Below are 16,564 nucleotides of genomic sequence, written 5' to 3' on the forward strand. Positions count from 1 at the left end.
TTCTTCTAAAATACTGTATTTCCACAGCAAAATGGACATAACACTAAAACAAACACACAAGCAGACAAGTGTAGACTGCAATGAAAAGCTTTTTTTTTTTTAATGGGGAACATACTTCCATTATAAATACAAAAAAAAAAGCAAAGACTATCAACATACGACAGGAGACAGACTGCTGAGAAGAAAAGAACTCAAATTTATGGAAATCCTATTCAAAACTAAAAATTATTGCAGTTCTTGAACACTGATAGCATGAACCTGAAACCTTATCCTGTAACACATACACACTCCCTTAACGTGCAGTGTAGAGAAAGGAATTTGCTTCCCAAGTCACTAATAAAAACTCAACTCTAAGCATATTAGGTGAAGTTTCTTGACTTTAAACAGAGCAAGTCCTGAAATAAACTTTAAAACAGCAGATCTGTTGGGCCACAGTAGCATGAAATAAAAATAATTTAGAAGTGGTTTTCCAGTAAACAGCAAAACCTACACCATTGGTGTCAAATGAAAGAAAAGGGCTACATAGATTTCAGTGTGTTAAGCTGATTTAGATGACCACCAGAACACTTTTCATGTCCAGCTTTAAAAGAAATACAAACACTAGGAAAAAGGACTGTGCCACACTACATCTTGTACTTCAGTAATGACTGGGAACATACTGAACACTACTTATCATCTGGTTCTTCTAAAACCTAACATAACTAACTCAACTCCACTGACACAAAAAAACCTACAAATCACCAAAACCCTTGACTTCCCTTAAAAAACCCTTTTATCAATATCAAAGCATGAGGAATAGCTTTAGTTAGCACCCCCCTTAACCTCAAGGGCTTTCTCAATGAAGAGAGATTTTCAAATATAACTGCCATAAACATGAGGAGGTAGGGACTACACATACAGTGGCCTCTAAGATCAAAGATAAATGCATTGAGGACTGTTAGAGACTATTCCAAAGTTAAAGGAAAGTCATGTTTTTGAAGGGATGAAGGGTAGGAGAAGGACAAGCACTGTCCTTCTGGCTTTTCTGAGCCACTTCAATGTATTGAAAACTTTCTCCATTAACAGTTATATAGTAGAATTCTCAGAATCTTCATTAGTTGAAAAGGTGTCAGACTTTTACCCATATCAGTTCTCTTGTGGACTGCAAGGATAGCAGATCAAGCTATACTCGGAGAAAACACCTTGCTTCTGAACTTCACCTGCCAAGAAAACTTGCTGACAAAGTGAAATCCCTTATGTTATGTCAACAAACATCCTACCCTTTATAGTTAAGGCTCTCAAGTGAAAGCAGATGCTACTCTACTATTCCATCTACACAAGGAATTTAAATTATTACACCAGCACCACATATGATTCCCCCTTTAAAAGGGAGCACATGCTGCAATTATAGCAAGTACTTAACCTCTTTCTAAAAGAAATTCAGCACACCCAGTCCACCACTGAGTATATTCTGAGAGCATTTAAAGAAAACAGCTAACTTAACCTAAGTTTAAATTACAATTCAAGCCTTCAGTATTTGCAAATGGCTTGATAATTAATGGTCTTGGCTTCCAATATACTTCCACAGTGGTTTGGGTTTTTAGGTTGGTTTGTTTGTTTTTTAAGTCTATGTGGAACAAGACATTCAGAAAAAGTTTTATCTCCTGTTGTTTCCATTGCCAAAGCCAAAGGTTCCCAAACTTGGGTGCTCTACAAGACTAAAGGAAAAACATGCACATAATAATCAGGGAAGGGACCTGACAGGCAGCAGCAGCTCACTCTCAAAAAGATTAGCTGCTACTATATAGCCTTTTATTATCGCCAAGAAAGAGAAGATAATAATTTTGGAAGAACAACTCATTTTATATTTCAAATAATGCCAACTTTATACCAATAAAAGCAAGCATAAATAGTTCATGTACACCTTCAGTTTGAGCATTACAGGGTTTCTTAACCACAGACAATTATTTATCTTGCTCTGATCAATCAATGTAAGGAGAAGAAAAAAAAAAAAACATTTGGGGGTGGTTGTTTAAGACAGCACTTGGTCACAAAAATGATGTGACACTATCACATGCAAAACTAGGTTTTCATTAAGTGGCAGCAGGATCATTTTCAGTGATATGTTCCTACAGAGACACTCTTAACTGTTTCAAAACATTTCTGCAATCTCATAAAGTGAGAGAATTCAGAGGAAGCAGCAGCGAAGCTTCCAAGATAGCTTATGTGCTTTTGGCAGCTTAAATCCTATTTTCAGAAGAGATGCCTTAGGTTTCTTAAGTCCTTCCAGAAAATAAGGGGTAAAGTAGTAAGACAATTCAGGAAAAGCTTTATGCCTGGGGAATGACATGATAGTAAGATGTATTTGAAGTTTAAGTCATAGATATTAAGAACACACAACCTTTAGATCTTCAAATTCTCAGATCATGCAATGAGAAATCTTGTTTTCATACAGATAAGTACCAAACTTTTTTAACATGAGTGTTTAGAATAGTATCTCTTCTAAGTAACTATATTGTCAAAATTCTCTGGAGAATTCTATAAAATCCTGGTCTCAGCTTGTACATATTAAAAAAGCAATACAGATAAAGCAATAAGGTACCTTCTAAACAAGACATTGGCTCCTAAAATTTGCAGCAAGAAGGGCATATAACTTCAAATATTTCAGGTACAGCTATAGAAGGTATCCAGTGTACTACTATGTCCTTCACATTTTCTAGGCATCCAAATTTTATGACTAAAAATTTATTTCTGTAAGACTTACAGTAAAAGTTAGCTATAATCCATTTTATAAAGACTGGAATATTCTTCAGTTTTTATTTTCTACCTAGATAAAAGGAATTTATCTAGTTACAGAACAAAGAACTTTTTTACATCACTTTTCCACACAGATTTTAAACAGCAAACCAGAGGCTAGATTAAAGCTTTGCGCAAGTTTGTCCTGCTAGAAACAAACAGTGGTGTTCCTTATATCTTAGATCTTCCCTGTTTACTGGTCCCCAAAATTCTTAAGGGTTAAGGAGGCTCTGCAAATCTGTTATCTATTTTCAGTGCTGAGAAAGACTTTTAAAGCCATGAATCTACAAAAAAAGTGATTTTAACTGCAGGACTGGAAAGCTATATAACCTCTGAGAAGTTTCAGTACCAAGGAAACGCAAGTCACTTCCTCTTAAGTTTCCATATCACCAAAACACATGATCCAATCAGATGTCAGAATTGTATCTGACATTTCAATTCCCTTTAAGTTCATATTTGTAGCAGCAAGTTTTATAAAACACAAACAAGTCTCTATTTCTGTAATTTTTTCCTACCTTCCAGCTGCTACCGACACAAACAGCTAAATAAACTACAAATGTAAATTTGGAACCATCACCTCAGTTTGTGGATTGGTGCACTTCTGCCTAGCCATTAAAATCTCTTATCTTCCTTTACCAAAAAGATAACTACCAATCATAAACCCTAACAGAAATAGGGGCCAGAGAACAGGACTGGATTCTGAAAGGGGAAGATGCTGAAAGATTCTTCTCACTTTCCTATTCATTAAGCAAATAAAACATGCATCAAATTAGTTTTGATCACAATTTGTGAGCTGTTCTTACACAATTAATTTCAAGAAACCAAAGGAAATTTCACCCACCCACACACCTAGCAGCAGTCTCAACCTTTAAAAAACTGCAGTATCATAAAGATAAGAACTCACCTGTGTTGTTTTACCAGACCCAGTCTCTCCAACCAGCACAAATGACTGATGCCTAATCAAAATATCCGTAAATCTTTCTTTATATTCCCAGACAGGAAGTTGTAACCTTTTTTTCAGGATGTCATAATATCGTGGTGTATGTGGTAGATTTGTGAAAGGGTTAATACTATGTGGAATCATTGCTGGTTTTATAGTTGGTAAGCCAGCTGCTGCATAATACGTAGAGTTAGACGTAGGTCGCAAATCTTTTTCCTTGTCCCTTTCTCTGTCACGATCTCTATCTCTGTCACGATCCCTGTCGCGATCTTTAGAACGGTCATCACGGTCCCTGTCCCGGTCACGATCTTTCCTAAAATGAGTTAAGAGACACAGCAGAAAATGAGATACGTGAATATTTAAATGCAGAGTAGGAATTTAAATACAAAGCAACTTCAAAGGTATCTAGTACAAAGTGGATATAAACCAAATCTTTTAAAAAGCCTTGCAAACAGCTACCTGGAAGGATAAGCATCAAAGGGTAACAGTATATGACGCACAATATTTATTAAATATACATAGCTACACTCATTGTACCTAAGTTCCATTGTACCATAGTTCCTCTCACTACAGGCAATATTGAAGAAAGCCATCACATGGAGAGCATCATCTTAACTCTCTTCATTTAGTGATTTTAAAGAATCAGCTGTACATTCTAAACTTTTCTCACAATTCTTCCCATCCCTACTTGCTGCTGCTACAGAAAAATAAGAGAACACTGAATAGTCTTCTTGCCTACCTAGCAAGGGAATTATGCTAACCCACAAAAACTAGCTCAAGATGATAAGCAAGCCCTGGAAGAAAAGTTGAATTCAATATCCCACAATTACTTTCTGGCTTTTTTTGTTCAAGGTCTTCCATACAATTCTGACTCAATCAACTTTGATACACAGCTTGTTAAGTCTGAAACTTAGACTTAAAACCAGCTACTACAGTTCAAGGAATCATTTAGGTTGGAAAAGACCCTTAAGATCGATTCCAGCCATTAACTTAACACTACGAAGTTGTACCATCTTCTCCAGTATCACCTCCTACCACACACTTAAAACAACCAGCGTTTGTAAAAGTTCACTGCACTTGCAAAAGAAAAACAGTGTTATTTTCACCGTAGTTATCCACAGATTTCAATCTCCGGCCTTGGTCTTAGTGGCAGTTTCTGATTTTGCAAATCCACGTACTTGTTCTTGCACATAATCTCACTCTCCCCACAAACACTGAAAACACTTGCAAAGGAATCCCCAGTTTGACACCAAGAACTATAGCTACATGCTTTCAATAAAAATACCAAACTCACTCTAATTCAGCACTTTGAAATAAGCCCCACTTTACAAAAACACCCCATCACATTTTAAACTAGTGTAAGTCAAAAGATCAGTGGCATCTTTGCCTGCAAAACTGAGGACATGCTTAGCTTCAGCTTCTTTTGTACATTAACTGGCATCCCATCAAAAAGGCAAAGCAACAAGCTAAGTCACCACCAGCTTTACAGTAAATGCACATATAAACATTTTTAGGAGTAGTCATTAAGGGAAAACAAAACCTCCCCCTCTTCTTCACCAGCATTCAGGCATGCCTAAAAGAGTAGAGAGTATTTTTAAAGAATTTCTAAAGAAATTGTTGGCCAACACGCCTCTCCACAGCTTTTTTTTTTTTTAACATGCAGCTGGCATTTAGATGTAACTGATGAAGTAATAAGCACATTCCTACCTACAGGGAAGATGAAGTAATCAAGACTATATTAGTACTGATTCTATAAATTTTAATTCAAAATGTGCTGCACACTGGAAACAACCACCACTCTTGTTCTTGTATAAATGAATGTAGTCTATGCAGGCTGCATTTTTTTTTCCCCTCGATACTTCAAGATACAATGGCTTCAGAGGTTGTCACAATAAGCTGGGGGGTTTTGTTTGTTGGTTTTTTTTTTTTTTTTTAAGACAACTTCTTCTAACATAGACCCATTGAAAATAAAGGATGATTACAAAACATACCGTTTACCATCATTTACCTAACTCACTTTTATATAGATTTTCCTAAAGCTTTGGATGCTGAATTGTCTGAAAATTAAAGCCTTTTTAGGTACTTTGCTTGAATTGGAGATACCATAGCTTCAACATTACTTCTAACAGTCAAATACTGTACAAGCTAGAAATCTCTTCTTACTGCAAAATGGCAGGCAAATATTGCAGAACCCAATAGGTTCATATTCTCTGGTACAGAAAAGTTATCCCTGTTATAAACTGAAGGAACTAGGCTCCACTATGCTACACTTAATGGTGGAGGAGTCTAATAGCATGTATCAGACAGGAATGAAGCCTTGGACTTGTAGTTAATGAGCTATTCACAATCAGATTTTTAAATATCTGCAGGTATTGGGATAAACAAGTGCATGGTCAGACAGTAACATCATCAATAAGGAAATAAGGTACAAAAGCAATTTAAGAATGGTAAAGCCACAGTGAAATGCAACAACCTGGTAACAGCACACACTTCAGTGAAGGGAAGAATAAGACACACTACTAATGGGGGGGGTTGTTTGGGGTTTTTTGTATGTGTGCTTCCGAAGGATTTTCATTCTTCATTGGTATCTAGTCAAAGTGTGAAAAACCACACCAACAAGACAAACGATTCCATAACCAGTTACTTAAACAGTATGATGTCAGAAGCTTCTACATCACAATTCATCAAGTGTATCTTCAGGTATGCTTCAGCCTCACAAAAACCAGCACTACTGGCAAAATGCACGGATGCACACTGTTGCCAACACTTCCTGTGTGTTGGTATAAGCATTTCAATGGCCTTGTGAAGAACAAGCCCTCCCTGGACCCCCTCCACCAATGTTAACTCTAACTCAGAGCAGTTCTCTGATCTGGTCTCCCAAACACTCACTAGCAGCACAGGGGAGAGGGCAGTACTGTCTCCTTGTGTGTTGGTAGCAATTTGTGTGGGCTTGAAGCATAGATAAAAATACAACCTCAAGAACAAGCCAGTGGATTAAACGGACTACAAATACGATCCAGAAAGGAAAATCCTGTTAATCCCCCATTTCTCAGCTTCTTCACTGAACTCTTACAGCTGTTTAATCGTACAAATAAGAAAACAAACCTATCACATTCTATCTACATTTCAGAAGTAAAAAAAACTACTTAGAGGTTAATCAAGAGAGTTGTGTCTCTTTCTTGTTTTAAAAAAGAAAAACAGAAGTGGGGACAAACAGATCTCAGCATAGAAAAAACACAGCATATAATATGCCCTCAAACTTACTCTCTAATACTTATCATTTTATAGCAGCACTTCTCCTCCCCCCCCCTACGTTTCCCAGTCTCCTGATATCACTGAAACTTAGCAGACACATCCAGACTCCTTTGGTCAACAAGAGAAAAGAGGAATGACAGTTATGCTGCCATATTACTAAACTTTCTAAAAATGCAACTTGGCAGTTCTTCATTTATAAACTGTCACATTTAAGTTACTTTTCATTATTGCACAAAAAAGATTGATCTCAAACCCAGAAATGAACAATAAAAGAATCATAGTTTAATCATACTTGTCTTGTGCCTGAATCCCATAACAGCCTCCATAAATGGAAGGGCTTTGGGTTTTTGTGCTTTGTTTTTCAAGTGAAGTAGTCTGATCTGCTATCTGCTTTCACTTTCTTATGTCCACACATATATAATATATACACACGTGGATACAAAAGAAACACTATAGCAATCACTAAGTCAGAGGGTGAAAAGTATATAAAAACAAAAATGGAAACAAAGGGCCCAAGGTAAAACCACTGATCATCACAGTGAAAGTCTAAGCACATCTAATAGAACATCAGTATTATTTCTCCATTACTAGACATGGCAATAGCTGATGCAAAAAAGCAAATGCAGCTAAAGGAGGATTTCTGTTCTATACATTAAAAAAACCAAAGTACAATTAGTCTGAATTATACATCCCACTAACCCAGTAACCATGATGTACACAACAACTGAAGGTAAGTACGTTTGGAAAAAAAGGAATGGATTTTAAATAGTATGTATGCAATTCACACAAACACTGTAACCAAAAACCTTCCATACAATTCTCATTTTTCCACAAAGTTTTTTACTTCATACATGATACATCAAGACTGGAAGAAAACAGATGTCGTGCTGATACTTAAGGTTACACCAACAATTACAAGCCTGTTGGCCTGGCATCGTTGCCATGTAGAGCCACACATACCAATACAAGCCTCAATTAAAAAGGAACTAAAAAACACAGGGTAACTTGATACAACTTTCATATTTAGTCAGGTGGTCCAGTTTGAATGCAAGATAAACTACTATTCTGCAAGTGAAGTCGTAACCATCCAAGGAGCTAATTCAGCTTAATCCAGCTCCAAAACCAACTAAATTGCATAAAGGCACTCTCAGCACAGAGGAAGACATGTACGTACACGCTATGAAGAAGAATCTCTCTGTGCATCTTCCTTACAGCCTTCCATAAGCTGTAAAACCAAACTACCCTATAATAAATCAAGACAGTGTAACATTTTATGGCTTGTGCTACCTGAATTAAGATTTCAAGTAATATCAGAAACAATCACACTCAATAATTATGCTTATAGTGATTTGTTCTCAGTCCTATGCCATTTAATGCTTTTTATTGGCAGAGGAGGAAGGGACAAAGAAGGGGCACAAGACCAGCACTTGTATAGTTTTTAGGCGCCCTAAAGGTCAAAGACTTCTAGTTAAAGAGTTTTACCACTGGTGGGAACTCATTACAGTATATACAAAATGGTAAGACGGAAAGTTCAGGATGACAGTAGATAATCAGTAAAAACAATGCCAAATAAAACCATAGCAAAACTATAGAACTCACCAACTTACAAACAAGGAAATACTGACCTGTCATTACCTTCACAACCAACAGTTGTACCACATTTAAATAATGCCCAGTTTTGGCATAACTATTTGAAAATTTTACAAAAATCTCTACGTACAAAAAAGCTGCACAGGTACAACTTTCCTGTATACTGAAGAGCTATTTCAACTTCTGGCAAATCATGCAAAAATGTATTAAAGGGAGCCAAATAGCTCAATACATTTATTTAAAAAAAAAAAATAAGATTATGGTCATCCTACATACAGGAAATAGATGTTCAATAATAAACATTCACTTTTGTTTGGCAGAGAAAAATGCATCGAACTCTAGGGACTAAAAACTGAAGCTATACAAGCTCACCTTTTAAAAAAGGGGCAAGTTTTGCAGACTGTTTATCAGTGAACACTAACTACTATGGTACTTTTAGTTATTGCAAGCTTTGAGAACAAGATTAAGCATTTTTCTTAGATAAAAACTCTGGTCTAAAACACTGCTGTTGGACTTTAAAAATGGATTAATCCACGTAAGTCTTTTGTGCTCCATCAAGAAGAACAGACTAGATAAACACGGTATTTATTTGTGTTCCTTTAGACTTCAGAAATTTACTTTAAAGAGCCGACTGCCTTCCCCCTCCCCCCAATTAGAGGGCAAGAGATTATGCAGAGAAGGCTCTAAAACAACTGTGTATAAAAGGAGAGCACGAGCGTATTGTCTGTGTTCCTGCAATTTCATTAACCTTAATGAAAATCTGCCAAAGCTTGTGCAGTACAGTCCTAAAACTTTAACCTTTGCAAAACTAAGGAAAAAATATAATCCCTCCCCTGACCCCTACCCCAAAAGCCACCTCACCATCGATTCTTAAAGTCAAGTATATATCCTGCCGGTTACTGAGTGAAAGACGTTAACAAAGGAATAACGTTCAGGCTAGGCACTAATTATACAGGCGGAACAAACCTCATGCTGACCTCTAGGACCACATTTGCCAGATCTCTCAAGCCAGAGAAGGGAAGAAGGAAACAACAAAAAAAGCGGCGGGGGGGGGGGGGGAAGGTAAAGAACGAGAAGAGCCTCAGACAAAGCCGGGCGCGGGGGAGTGGGCCGAGCAGCGCGCCGCCCCCGGCTCCGCCGCGACGGGAGCCCAGCCCAGCTCGCCCAAGCGGCTAGTCCGGCGGCTTCCTCCCCTTCCCCCTCCCAACACCGCCGCACGAGGCTCTCCCCGCCCGCTACCCACCACCGCGCTGCCGCCATCCGCCGCCTCCGCCCCCACCGAGGAGCCCGGCCCTGACAGAAAGGCCGATCCCGGGCCTCGGCCTAGCGCTCCCGGGAGCCGCCAAGGCTCCTGGGCCTGCCCAGCCAAGGCGGCGCCGCTGGGGGTTCGCCGCGCGGCTTCGGCGGCTGCAACCCTCTCCTTCTCCCCGGCATGGCGGCCGCCCCGCTCCCCGAGGAGGCCCAGCCCCGCGAGGAGCGGCCGGAGCCGAGGATGGGGAGCGGATTAGGGCAGGAGCCGCTCTGATCCCCCACCCGCCGCAGGCCGCGCTCCCCGGGCCGGGCCACGCCGCCCCTTACCCATCGGTGGTGCGTTTCTTGCTGGAGCTGTAATCGTCCCCCAGATCTAGACGGTGGCGCTTGGACATGGCGGCGGCGGGCGGGGTGGCGAGCAGCCGCTCGACGCGGCGGGCGGTGGGTCGGTGGGCCGGCCGGGGCTGGGTGCGGCGGGGCGCGCTCTCCGCTCCTCGAGCAGCAGCAGCTGCGCCGCGAGGCCAGGCACAGCGACTAAAATGGCGGCCGGAAGGAAGCGCCGGGGCTGCGCGAGACGCTGGCGCGCGCGGCGAGGTTGCGGAGGGGGGGGGAAGAGGGCGGGGCTGTGCGGGGCGCTGGCGCGCGCGGGCGGGTCCGCCTGCGAAAGCCTGCCCTCGGCGCGCGCCCAACGGTCGGCCCCGCCCCGCGCGGCGCAGCGGGCGCCAGGGCTTCGCCGCGATGGCGGCGGGGATGGGCTCGGCGGCTGCGGGACGGGGCCGCCCGGGGGACGCAGGGCCGGGCTGCGCAGGGACCGTCCGCGGCCGGTCGGAGCAGCCCTGCCCGCGCCTGGCAGCCCGGCCGGTACTGCCGGTGCCCTGCAGGAAAAGCCCCGTTCACCGGCCTTTCTGTTCGCCCGGGCAGGCATGCGCTGGAACGGGAGCTTGCACAGAGGGAGCTTAAACCGGGATAACTCTCTTGGCAAACCTCTGTTTTAGGCCGACGCAGGCTTCCCTGGCTGTGTTAGGCTTGCGTGCGGAAAAGGGCAGTGTTTCGCAAGTCGTCTGTAGCAGCAGAAATACTAGAAAGCCAGGGATATTAAAGCTACGTGCTGTAAAAGCAGATAAGCCTTTAACTACTCAAATGTCAACAATAAGCATTCATGGCAATGTATTTAATGAGGAAAAAATTAACATTTTGAGGACCCAGAGACACGGTTACTAGTTTTTGCCACTTTCTCTAGTAGTTTGTCTACTAAGATGACCAGTACAAGGGAAGCTCATGTTCATAACACAAACACCAGTAGACCTGTTTAGTTCTACTACATCGAAGTGTTCTACGTGTGAGCACGGCTACAACGGCGTTCAGTAACACGATTCCTGAAGTGAAACAAAACAAATGCCATTTCCTTAGTACAGTTAAGTTTTGCTTGAACAGTTACAGCTGTAATTAGCTATTTTTCACACTTCCAACCAGCGTAACTGCCAGCAGAAGTCTGCAGGCTTAAGCATGGTCCAGAAGAGTTGGTCCTCAAGAGTTGTTTCTTGTGCCCCTGAGCTGCTGAGCTGCGTTCCCCATCTCCTACCTCCCCCAGCACCTTTTAAGAACTGGGTTAACCGTCCACACAAACAGAACTTGTTCTCTCACTGAAGGCACAGATGAGCCTGGGCAGGAGAAGAGGGAGTCAGGCAATGAGATGCCTCTAATGACCATGCCTTCAGGTCAGAAGCACGCTCAGTGCTCGACTGAGCAGCCTCTGCTCTCACACAACTTCTTCAGCCTGTTCTGCTCCCTCCCAGCACTAAGTCTGAGCAGCTGCCTCGCCTTCCAGTGCAGTCACTTGACACTTCAGCACAGCTCATGAAAGCCAGTCTCTGAGAGCTTCTGGAGAGGCAAGAGGCACTGTTCTTGATACTTCTGACAGCTATTTGGAGAACATCAACCATTGGGCATTCTGATCTCTATTCCTCCCCTCTCCGTTCCCAGTCTATTTCATGCTCCTTCAGCACCACGGTAGTGATTTAAATTCATACCATAGACAAGTAGTTTCAAGATAGAAATTAAAAGCACTACCATCATAGCAGTATGTCTCGCCATCCAGATACATTTGTTGAAAAACATGCCCTTTGCAAGGCTTGCTCCCTGTCACTTTTCACAGCCCTTCTGCCAGAGATTACCACAACCTTCGCTCAGCTACTTGCAGGAGCGCTCGCTCCCTAAGCATTTTGGTCAAAGGAATTGGGTTCGTTCAGATGTTTTAAATAATAAATTTTTGTTACCTCTATCTGATTGTGAGAGCAAGGGAGCATTCACATAAACAGCTCAGCTAACAAATACAAAAGTGGTCAGGAAAGATCGTCTAGCAGCGGTGACCTGTTCCACAAGTACAGCCAGCTCAGCAAGTGGGTGTTTGTCCATAGCTTCATGTTCCAGAGATTTTCTGGGATTACATCAGTATAACTACTAAATTATTTCATGAAGACAAGATCTTAGAGTATGTTCTTTAGTAGAAGAGCATTCCTGTCCCTAATTTTAGATAATATAACAAAATGGCACCCACAGCTCAACTGTGGAGTTCTAAACACTAGTGTAATAAAAATAACATTTGTCCGCTTAGAATTACCAACTGAAATAAATATTCCCAGAAAACTGGATTTTGAGCTTTCCATGTGAAACTGGAAGTAATTTTTCAAGTTATATTACAAAAAACACTGGGATATCTATGTCAGAAGTTACCAGAGGATAAGTCTTACAGGGTGTGTCTCCCTGTCCCTAAGTCAAGCTTATTTTTTCTGATGCTGTGGTGGTGTACACAGGGCTGCGTTCTCAGAATGCAGCTAAGGGAGGGCTTTCTACACATCTCCCTAAGTGGATTTTAAATGACTGTCTTAAACAAAAGCAAATTATTATTGAAATAGAGTGTTCCTTATCGCTTATCGCTCTCTACAACTACCTTATCGCTCTCTACAACTGCCTGAAAGGAGGTTGTAGAGAGGTGGGGGTCGGTCTCTTCTCCCAGGTAACAAGTGATAGGACAAGAGGAAATGGTCTCAAGTTGCGCCAGGGGAGGTTTAGACTGGGTATTAGGAAATTTTACTTCACTGAAAGGGTTATCAAGCATTGGAACAGGCTGCCCAGGGAAGTGGTTGAGTCGCCATCCCTGGAGGTATTTAAAAGACGTTTGGATGAGGTGCTTAGGGACATGGTATGGTGGTGGTCTTGGTAGTGTTAGGTTTACATTGGACTCAATGATCTTAAAGGTCTTTTCCAACCTATACGATTCTGTGATTCTGTGATTCTGTTTGAATAGCACACATTTAGCTTCTCAGAGAAGGGAGGAAAAAAATAGTGGCTAGGTCTCCCTGGAAAGTGGGAAAACAGGGGAAGAAGATAAAAGCATTACATGCATTCGTTGGGGTGAGCAGCTACTGCTGTGCAGTTCTCAGAAGGCAGCAACTGTCCAACAATGGGAGCCTGGAGAGCTCTGCAGCTATACATTCCAGATCTCGATTGCTTCTCCCTAAGCGCAGCAGCGTAAGGCTGCTTATGGTCTTGCTCCAGGTTACCACAAGGCCAACACCAGGGAAGTTTCTGCTTTAGGAAGTAGGCAAAAAGGAGCAGGTATCTCAGCAGGTATGAGATGTTAGGCTATACCTCAGCAGCATATGCAAAAAAGAAGGGAAGAAGATTGTGTGTTAGTTTGGGTGAGCAGCTACTTGAGTGCTATGCCCCAGACAGCTATCCCACATACTAGTTCACTTTGTTAACAATACTTTGCAAACTCCTGAACTCATCCTCCACCCAACCATGCTCTGAGCTATACGACTGCGTAATATACGATCTGGTCCCATCCCAAAGAGTTTACAATGAAAGGCCTTCATCCTGCAAGCATACACATGCCTTATTTTACTAATGCAAATAATCCTTTTAACTTCAAAGGGATTACTAAGAGTAGCAAAACTAAGCATGTAGGTAAGTGTTCGCAGGATTACAGCCTAAATATAAGATGAGACAAGAGAAAAAAAGATTGGTAAGCACAAATTGACATAATGACAAAGTGATAAGCATTACGTCAAAAGCCTAAAGGATGAAAGGAATGTATAAAATAGGGCATATTTAAGCATATTTTCTGCCTTTTCAAAGGCATTTGTTAAATAAGAGGTTTTTATATTCCCCACCCCCCCAGTTTTTATATCCATCTATAAAAATGAAAATCTTAGATTACTGAAACGGGAGACATTTATATGAGTTGCCATTTGACTATCTACTCTTCTACTCTCCATTTCTTACCCTAGTTTTAAGAAGTATACTCACTGGTATCAAAATCCTCTTAGCCAATTTCCAGTGAATATTTCTTTACTTTTGGTATGGGCATTATACTTACTATGCTATTTGGCTTGAAAGAGCATTAACATTTAAAACTGAAACAGTGGCTTAGGAGAATAACATTATCTCTAAAATTTATTATTTTTTTTAATCATTGTGCGTTGCCTTCTCCCCAAAAGACTAAATATGGGTCTCAGACAAGCCATAATTCAAAGACCTACCCTGGATCAGGTGAGGTTTCTGACAGAGAAGTCTAGTGTCACAGTTTAGGATATTATTGCCTGTAGCTAATTGCTTCACCCCTTTGGTGGAGATTACCAAGTCTATATAGAGCAGAAAAATGAGATCTATCCAGTCTAGCATCTTCGTTGAAACACACCTTCTTCACTGGCTTAAGCTGAAACAGGAGATGGTGAAGTGAAACCACAAACTGTTGCTGCAATGGAAGCCATAATAATGAGCAGAGCTGTAAGACAGACAGCTAGGGGAGGTTAAATCTGCTAAAGCTTCTGTGTTGGAGCTCTAAAACCTCTGTAGTACATATTTATTTTATGGCTGGCTGGCTTGTGTTTGACCATAAGCTACAGTCTATATGCTCCCAATGCTGTGGCCACACTTGCGCTGCCAATATATTTTTTTTAATAGTTTGCTTTTTAAAAACAAGTCTAACCCCTATTTTTTATAAATCTACAAAACATGATATTAAATAATTTCCTGCAAACTAATTTAAAAATATTAAAACTGGAAGTATTTCTGATAATTATCACTGCAATCACTGTTTTAAAAGAATATGTGTGTGTCTGTGTGTGTGTGTATATATATATATATATATATAAATGGGTAATATCCTTCAAAAATTATGCAGGAGCCTTAAATGCAAATGCTCATCACAGGCAAGCTCTCATTCTGTCCTCCCCCACCAAGCCCAGGTAAATAAATGGATCTTATCCTCATGTTCTGTCATATCATCAGAGAAAGAATACTTGAGACAAGAACCCACAATCAGAGTATGTTTAAAAATGTCAGACTTCCACATTTTTCAAATTTAAAAATATGAAGATGAATACATGAACTGATCTCAATTTCTGCAGTGAAGAAAAGAGGCAGCTTCTCTGTAATTACAGAAACTAAACTTTGCAACACTTCAAATATATATAAATCAACACTTTGAATTGCTCTGGGAAGTACGCTGTAGGAAGCCAGCATGGCAACAGCAGTATTTCCATGACAGCAAACTTTATCAGCCATAAAGGCACTATCTGAATTTTGTGAATGGTTATTAAGCATTATCCCATATAGAACACACCATTGTAACTGAGTCTGCAGGTCAGAAAGTTCTGAATGGTTTTGGTAAAGTTTCATAAAGAAGGAGAAAAAGAGAGAAAAAGAGAGAAAAAGAGAGAAAAAGAGAGAAAAAGAGAGAAAAAGAGAGAAAAAGACTACAGTTGTTGTATCTACTAGAACATTAGCCAGAGTGACAAATCACTTTTTAAAACAAACCCTATTTTCTAGAAGGAAATACATTGTTGTAGACAACCAGCTGCTATTCTAAGCCCCTCAGTCACCTGCTACAGCCTTATGGTCACCTGAGTTTCTCTCTGAGAAACCCTGCAAGAGCAAGTATTCATTATGCACTTTGATTATAAGTTGAAGAGACAGTGTAAATACAAAATATCACCCCTGAGTAAATTAGGTTATACATCTAATTTAGTTATTATACACTGAATTTACACATTGTTCTGGTAACTTCTATATCTTTGTGGTTAAAGCGGCATTGTTTTAATACCTTCCACGTTCGGAAACGGCTGAAACTACAGGCTAATATGTTGTATGTGAAGGCAGTTTATCTTTTAAGCTCCTTACAATCTGACTGCTTTCTAGGCCAAGTCTGAAGTCTTGGGAGAAGCTCCCTGAATATAAGGTGTTTTTAGGGAGTAGTAACTATTTCATGGGGAACTGTTAAAAATCAGAGAAAACCACAATTTCAAGCTTGTTGTTTGATCTTTTGCTAGAATATTGGAAGAAGAGCAAATATGAGTTTTTCAGTTGGCACTTCTTTTGTGAAGGTCTGATTCTTTCTTGCATTTTCTTTGCAAATTTTCACATGAGCAGAAGGGAAAAATGTACTACATTGGTATATATTTTTCATTCATTTTGTATTAAGTACAATCATCTCTTATTCACAATTGCATTAGCTCCTTAAGACTTTTTTTTAAGTCCTCTCTAATACAATCTGTAAAACATTCATATTCATGTCTAAGATTAGGCATGCTGGATCTACCAGTGGTACATCTTCACTCTGGGTATCTGCTTAAGTATTAGGAAATGTATTTGCTTTGTTTCTGCTGTCTATAGAGAGCATACACAGTTTCAACAAGCTAAGATTACAAAAAAGCTAATGAGCAGTGAAATAGGTGATCTAATAACCTC

At 40.6% G+C, this 16,564-nt stretch overlaps 1 protein-coding gene across 2 annotated transcripts in view; it reads right to left on the reverse strand.

Moving 5' to 3' along the window:
* Positions 1 to 10,387, reverse strand: part of DHX15 (DEAH-box helicase 15) — a 49,261-nt gene extending 38,874 nt beyond the window's left edge. The window contains exons 1-2 of one of the 2 annotated variants that reach the window (XM_075499856.1): positions 10,139 to 10,387; positions 3,680 to 4,028 (exon numbers count right to left, since the gene is read on the reverse strand). In XM_075499856.1, the coding sequence (XP_075355971.1) occupies positions 3,680 to 4,028; positions 10,139 to 10,206 (417 nt within the window). In that variant the 5' untranslated portion in view covers positions 10,207 to 10,387. Of the gene's footprint in view, positions 1 to 3,679; positions 4,029 to 9,526; positions 9,547 to 10,138 lie in introns of those variants that run through there. The other variant, XM_075499857.1, reaches the window with a different exon arrangement.
* Between the last annotated feature and the right edge of the window lie 6,177 nt (positions 10,388 to 16,564).

The sequence above is a fragment of the Mycteria americana genome, chromosome 4, assembly GCF_035582795.1.
Source record: "Mycteria americana isolate JAX WOST 10 ecotype Jacksonville Zoo and Gardens chromosome 4, USCA_MyAme_1.0, whole genome shotgun sequence".
NCBI lineage: Eukaryota > Metazoa > Chordata > Aves > Ciconiiformes > Ciconiidae > Mycteria > Mycteria americana.